Source organism: Apus apus, chromosome 7, assembly GCF_020740795.1.
Source record: "Apus apus isolate bApuApu2 chromosome 7, bApuApu2.pri.cur, whole genome shotgun sequence".
NCBI classification, from domain to species: Eukaryota; Metazoa; Chordata; class Aves; order Apodiformes; family Apodidae; genus Apus; species Apus apus.
The window spans coordinates 22928549-22935651 of record NC_067288.1 but is presented as its reverse complement, the minus strand read 5'-3'; the positions used below and the strand labels follow the sequence as shown (position 1 = coordinate 22935651).

The following is a 7103-nucleotide window of genomic DNA, read 5'->3' as shown; positions in this document are numbered from 1 at the left end:
GGAGCATAGTGAGAAACAAGAAAGAAAAATAAATTATTTTTTAAAAAGAAAGAGAGAGGGAGAGGGAGGACGAGAAAGAGAAGGCGGGGAAGAGAAGGTGGAAGAGAAGACGACATGGGATCCAGGGGGTGAGGGGAGAGTGCGGATCCCCGGCCCCTCTCCTGGTACGACACACATCGGAACGAGTGCAGGGCCCTGACCTACCGCGAACATCTCGAGGAACATTTCAAAAGCACCGATTTAATTTCCAAGGCAATTTTCCTGCGGCTGGGTCGGCTGTGACAGCTCCTCCCGCTTTCCCCAGACCGGAAAACGGGATATTTTTTTAAAAACATCGTTTCTCTGTTTTCTGTGCCATGAAAGGAGAGAAACGAAAGAAAGATGGGGAGGGAAAGAAGATGCTAGAGGGCAGCTATTTTCCAAAGTAACGAAGCAGGAAAATGTTTTCAGGTCGGATTCTGGGGCACAGGGAGACTGGGCGTTTTTATTAAATCCTAGATCCACCATGAAAACGGGAGCTTCTGCGCAGTCACAGGGAAGGACCAGAGCAGTCCCAGAGGAAGGGCCGAGCTATTGGAAAAGATGCTCGTGATGCCTAAAGGTGGTTTCTATAATCCAGGTTGATTTATTTTTGTTCGGGGCTGCGAGGAGCTAGAAAGAAAAAACCAAAAAGCTACCAGGGAATGGAATAAGTTCTTGACCTTTCCTAATTCTCCAAATCGGCAGTAATGGAAAGCAGAAGGTGCGAGAGGAGGAGGCAGGAGGCGAGGGCCGAGCGGAGCCGGCCAGGCCGGGGTCCCGCAGCCGGCGAGAGAAGAGCCACTTGCTTCCGTCCCCGGGACCCGCTCTGCTCTACACGGGCTTAGTTAAGTGAAAGCAGAGAAAGAAATTATGCCCTCCCGCTGCGGTCCCGAGGGGGATATTCCAGGACAAGATCGTTTTATCTCGCCCCGATAAACCCGAGGAGAAATCCCCGTTTTCCGCCTCTTCCGCGCTGCGCAGGCACAGAAAACCGCCGCGCAGTAAATACTCAGAGCACCGTGTTTTGGTTAAAACCTCATCTGACATACAGAAAGGAAAAGAGTAGGGGCACATTTCAAAAAAAAAAAAAAAAAAAGTACAATAATAAATTAACAAATCAGCTCCGTAGATGTCTGACCGAACCCAAAGCAAGGCGGGGAATTCGCATCACTCCGGCTCCGCTCGGAAACAGCCGGCGAGCCCAGCACCGCCGTGAATGGGAGAAGGAAAGAAAAACCCAACATTGCCGCAAAGGATCGAGCCCCGCGGAGGTAGCGGGGTCGCCGCTGGTTCGGCTTTGTCCCGGGTTTAACACTGGCAAAAGAAAAAAAAAAAAGCCGCCGAAAGCAACACTGAGAACCGGGAGGATTCGCCAACGGAGAAGGAAGGGAAATGCCGGGTCGTCTTTTTGGCCAGGGACTCTCAAGCAGCGACTGCAACAGCTAATTATTTTCCTTTCAGTGCTCCGTTATTGCTGATGTCCTCCCCGCCTCCCCTCCAATAAATAAATAAAACCCTCCTTTAGGCAGCGAGGCGTGAAAAATGATCCTCTCTGAACGCTTAAAAATAATGTCCCGTGAAGATCGGGGCTGCAGAGCCAGCCAGCCCCGTAATTAAGAGCCATTATCCGTCCTGCCTTGCCGAGGCAAGATTTCGCCTTAAAACCCCCCAGCAGAGCCCAGCCAGGGGTTCCCGACCCCAGAGGAGACCCCAGGCCCTTCCCCGCCGCCCCCCGCCGCAGCGGCTCGGGGGGAGCTGGTTCCCGGGGGTCTCTACCGTTTCCCGAGACAGAGAGAGTATTTTTGCAGCTCTTTTTGCATATATTTCGCAGATATTTGAGCGTATTTTTTTCAGACGCAGATATATGCAGGCGGCCTGAATTTCAGTGGGACAGAGAAAGTGCTCGGGTGTTTGAGAGAAATTTAGAGGATGGGAAAAATCTGAAGTTCGAGCCGCTTGGGGATCTTTCCCTCAAAATAAACCCAACGGCGCCGGCTCTCGCAGGCACTGGCGGGCCGAGCCTAGCCCGGCCCTTCTTTCGGGGGGTACCGCGGTTGCTGACTAAGGGGGGAAATTCCCCCCACTCCTAAATCAGCTCAGCTTCAATCCCGGCCGGCGAGAGCGGCTTAAAAACTCGCAATGAGTCCGCAAGGCAAAGAAGATGAACGGAGCCAGGGAACGGTGTCCCAGCCTCAGAAACCCGCGAGCCCCATCCTGTGAGCGTGTGGGGGAAGGGGTCTCTCTGGGGAAACACTGCTTCCCTACAGAGAGGACCCCCCTCCGTCCCTCCAAACCCTGAGACCACCAACTTGGAGACACGCCTGCACCCGGCGGGGGCTGCAGAGGCGAGACGCGCTCGTTCGTCCCCGCGGGCACCGGCTGCTGCTCCTTATCCGCTCCTGGTACCCTAAGATCATTTTCCTCCCGCACTTCGCAAACAAACAAGCCCCCCAAAATGTTAAATCGCTACTTGATATGAAAATATCTCGCCCCTCCTTCTTCCAGACACACAACCGCCACCCAGCCTCGCTGCACATCGCTTTCTTCCTTCGGATCCCGTCTCCTCAAAGCAGGCTCGGTTATTAAAGGAGGCTGAACAAAGATAGCCCCCAGAGCAGCTATCAGCGCATTTTAACTTCATCAAAGACTTCGGGAGAGAGAGAGAGGAGGGGTCTGGCACCTTCTAGTAATGAGCTTGTCACGAACACCTCTGCCGGAGCAATTGAACAATTTGCACACAACCAAAAGAAAAGGAGCGGGGAGGGAGGGAGGAAGGGGAAATGCTACAAAAGCCCCTTCAATTTCCAACCATGTGCTTGGCAATCTGGAAAATAGATTCATTGGCCTCCTCTTTTCTCCCATGTCGAGTCTTGTAGCCCCTTTTGTAGGAGCTGGACATGAAAGGGAGACAACCAAGTGCCGGACACGAAGATCGCTTTTCAAAAGCAAATGTGTGTGAAGGCGAGATGTGAGACCGCTCGCTGCGGGGAGGCGGCACGTTCAGGAACAACATCAACAAACTGCGCGGAGGTTCGGGGTGGCACAGACAGGGGCAGAGAAGGAGGGGGGATAAAGAAATGGGGGGAGCAAGAGAAAAGAAAGGCCGACACCCCCCCCCCCCCTTCCCCCAACTCTCCCTGCGCACACCGCCCGGCCCCGGCGGGCCCCGCACAAAGCCCCGCTCTCCCGGGGACCTGCTCCGTCCCCCGCTCCCTGCCTCGTACTTCTCAGCTTTTTTTCTTTTTCTCCTTCTCCTTCAGCTGCACGGGCAGAAAGGCCTCGATTCTTTAGCCCAGGGTCCCTGCCAACAAACAAACCAAAGAGCCACGTTTGGTCCCTGAAATAAATAAACGGGGGGGGGGGGAAGGCGGTTTGGAGGAGAAGGGAGCGCTTAAAGATGTTTATTTACTTTGTAAGTTGTTGCAAAATTTAGGCGGAGATCAGGTTTCATTCGGTCATTCAAATACTGCAGGCCCAAGGGGAACGTGTGTGCGGGGGGGAAACCCTCCAACTTATTTTCTCATGTGTCAACTTTTCCAAACAAAATAAAGGGAAGGGGGGGTGGGGGAGAGAAGGGAGAACCTTTCTCCTGTCCGTCCGTCCGTCCCCCCCCTTCCTCCTCCTGGAAAGAGGCAGAGGATTTTGTTTGTTAGTTCTTGGGGGGTGGGAAGGGGACACACACCCAAAAGCAAGCACTGAAATCAAAAAGAAAATCAACAACAACAACAAAAAGAATCCGAGGGGTCCTTTCCCTCGCCGGCCCGTGCACCCAAAGCGGGGACCACCCCTCCGGCCAGGGAAGGGGCCGGGGGAGGCACCTCCAGCGTGTCAGCCCGCAGCGGTGGGAGGCGGCGCGGAGCAGCCCCGCGCAGGTTGCGCGCCCGGCCGCGGAGGGGAGGGCTTCAAGCGGCGAAACTCCGCGACCGGCCGAGTGCCACCAAGCCCGGGGATGGGAGCCACTCGCTTTCCCGAGGCCCGAACGGGGCTCTCGGTTCTCAGCGTGACAAAGACATCGCAAAGAACGCTTGGGATGATGATGATTTTTTTTTTAACCATATCACAAACATTTATTAATTTACACCAACGGTGGACAAAATTCTGTTGCCTTTTCCACATCAAATTATTCACAGATTCTCTCAATAAAATAGATATGACGGATGCACAACCAGTGAAGAGTTAACTGGACTCCGCTCATTAGCTCCCGAATAATCTATATACAAATAATTACCAATACACCAAAAAACCCACGCACGGAGGGGGTGGGAAAACGGGGATTTAAAAAAAATAAAATAGCATGAGAATCCTGACGGATTGGATTTTCTTTTAAACGTGCATTTGAATGCCTCATTGGGGAAAAAAAAAAAAATTAAAAAGGAAAAAAAAAAAGAGAGAGAGAAAAAAATAAACCACAGTCCTGAGTTTCACTGACTTTTCTTCTCCTTAAAAATAAAGAAACCCTAAGCAGTGCCATTTCAAACCAAACCCGAAGCTTCAAAGAAACTAAAAATAAGTGCGAGCCATTAAAACATTTTCTTTGAGAGCAGGGGAGAGACGGACACACATGGCAAAACCGCCCAGGAGAGAGATTTGCAGGAACGAAACCGGGCTCGCTGCAACCGGGGGCGGCTGTAACTCCCCTGGCCGCTTTCCCAGGCGGCTTGAGGGACCCCCGCGGAAAACCCGCACCTCTCAAAGGAAACATTTCCGACCCTAAGACCGGGGTTTCTTTCTTAACTCCCCCTCACCCCAGCAAGACATTGCGTGTTCAAGCAGCCCAGGTCCCAGCTTCTGTTACGGCCACTTTATAAATACGTTTTGGCGCTGGCGGGACGAAATCGTGTTATTCTTTCTCCCCTCCCGCCCTCCCGATTTATTTTTGTTTGGGCATTTTTTTTTTCTTTCTTTCTTTTTTTTTTTTCTTTTCTTTTTTTTTTTTTTTTTCCGAGCAAAGAGACACAAACAGATCTGGATGCCACAGAGCCTGGAAATAAAGTAAAAATTAAAAATAAAATTAAAAAAAAAAAAAAGAGAGAGAGGAATTTTTTCCTACCTTAAAACACAACAGGAGGAGATGGAAGGGGGGGACGGGGAGAGGGAAGGGGAGCAGTTTGGAAGGAGAGGGGGAGAGCTGGGAAGGGGCCGTTTGCTTCGCGACTCTCCCTCCCCCCCCACCCCCCTTGTCCCCATCCCCATCCCCCTCCTCCCCAGCACACTTTAAAAATGACAGCTGCTCAGGGTTGTGATTTTACTGGAAAAGTTCTGGGCCGGCTGCAGGAGCGGCTCGTGTGCCAGGCTGACCTGTGGCTGTGCCGGGGCCAAGGCGGGGCTGAGCACGGCCAGGACCTGCGCCGGGGGGCCCGCCTGGCCAGCGGGGTAGGGCGCGGCGGGCGCGGCGCTGGGGTTGGTGCTGGGCGGCGGGGGCACGGCCCCCCCGATGATGTTGTCTATGGAAAAAGAAGGCCGGGAGGGGTGGTTGGTGCTGCCGCCGCCGCCACCGCCGCCACCGCCGCCGGCGGGCGTGGGGTCCGGCTTCAGGGTCTGGAGGAGGGCGGCGGGCAGGGCGGTGGGGCTCAGCTGGGGATGGTAGAAGGACTTCCTGCAGTTCAGCTCGCCGCCCAGGAAGGAGGGCAGCCCCGAGGCGGCGGAGAAGACGGAGGCGGCGGCGGGAGGCGGCGGAGCCGGTAACGGGCAGTGCGGCGCCGGGAAGGGGAAGGCTCCCGTGGCGCCGCCGCCGCCTCCGCCGGGGTGGTGGTGGTGGTGGTGGGGGTAGCCCTGGAGCTGCAGGCCGTAGTTGTAGCCGTAGGGTCCGTAGGCGAAGCCGGGCAGGAAGGCGGCGGGGTCGGCGGCCCCGGCCCGCAGCAGCAGCTCGGGGTGCGGCGGGTGCAGCTGCTGCTGCCGTTTGAAGCGCTTCCTCCGGCGCAGGAAGCTCCCGTTGTCGAACATGTCGGCGGACTCGGGGTCCAGCGTCCAGTAGTTGCCCTTTCCCGGGTTGCCGGGCTCCCGGGGGATCTTGACGAAGCAGTCGTTGAGGGAGAGGTTGTGGCGGATGCTGTTCTGCCAGGCGGGGAACTTCTCCCGGTAGTAGGGGAAGCGTCCGCTGATGAACTCGCAGATCTCGCTCAGCGTCAGCCGCTTCTTGGGGCTCTGCAGGATGGCCATGGTGATGAGGGCGATGTAGGAGTAGGGCGGCTTCACCAGCGGGTTCTTCCCCCCCGCGCCGCCTCCGCCGCCCGCGGGCCCCTTCTCCCCGGGCGCAGCGCCGCGGGCACACGCCGGCTCCGAGCCGCCGGGGGGGGACAGCCGCTCCGGGGACCCCCCCATGCGCGCCTTGGCGGCCCCGCTCCGCGGCAGGGCCAGCCCCAGCGGATCGCCGCCGTCCTCCTCGTCGTCCTCCTCGTCGTCCTCCTCGTCCTCGCTGTACTTGCTCCCATCCTGGGGCGGGCCCACCACGTCGATATCCGCGTCCTCCACCTCGGAGAGCGGCTCTTCCTCCGGGGAGCGCTCGGACATGATCCCGCAGCCGCCGCCGCCGTTGCTGCTGCCCAAAGTCATTGTTGTGCGGCCGGAGCGGCCGGGGCCGGGGCCGGGCTCCCCCCCCCACCTAGTGGCGGCTCCCGGGATGGGCCCGGGGCCGTGCCGGAGGGCTGCGGCCGCCGATGGGACTCCGCGCCCCGGCGCCGCCGCTCCGCGCCCCGCTCGCCGCGCCGCTGCTGGCGGGGCCGCGGCAGGGCTGCGGGGTGGTGGCTGCGGAGGGAGGGGCGGCGGAGGGGGCGCGGGGCGGGGGCGGAGGGACGGGACGCCCGGAGGCTGGGCAAGGAGCTTGGAAGCAGCGATAATAAATAATAGTAATAATGATAATAAGAGAGAGAGAAAGGGGGGGGGGGGGAAAGTTGGAGGTGCGGCGGCTCCTTGGCAGGGCTGGGGGGAGGGAGGGGAGGGGGGGGGGGCGGGGGAAGAGGGAGGGGGGAGGGCAGAAGTTGGGAAGGCGGCTCCCCCCTCCCCACCCCTCCCGAGCTGGGACCCGGTGGAAACGCTCCCCCTCTGCATCTCCTGCCAGCGCTCCCCAGGCCTTTATACGGCCG

General features: G+C 57.6%; 1 protein-coding gene across 1 annotated transcript; it reads right to left on the bottom strand.

Moving 5' to 3' along the window:
* Positions 1-5039: 5039 nt before the first annotated feature.
* FOXD2 (forkhead box D2) lies at positions 5040-6841 on the bottom strand. The gene has a single exon (XM_051624838.1). The coding sequence runs from the start codon at positions 6571-6573 to the stop codon at positions 5236-5238; it is 1338 nt and encodes a 445-aa protein (XP_051480798.1). The 5' UTR covers positions 6574-6841; the 3' UTR covers positions 5040-5235.
* Between the last annotated feature and the right edge of the window lie 262 nt (positions 6842-7103).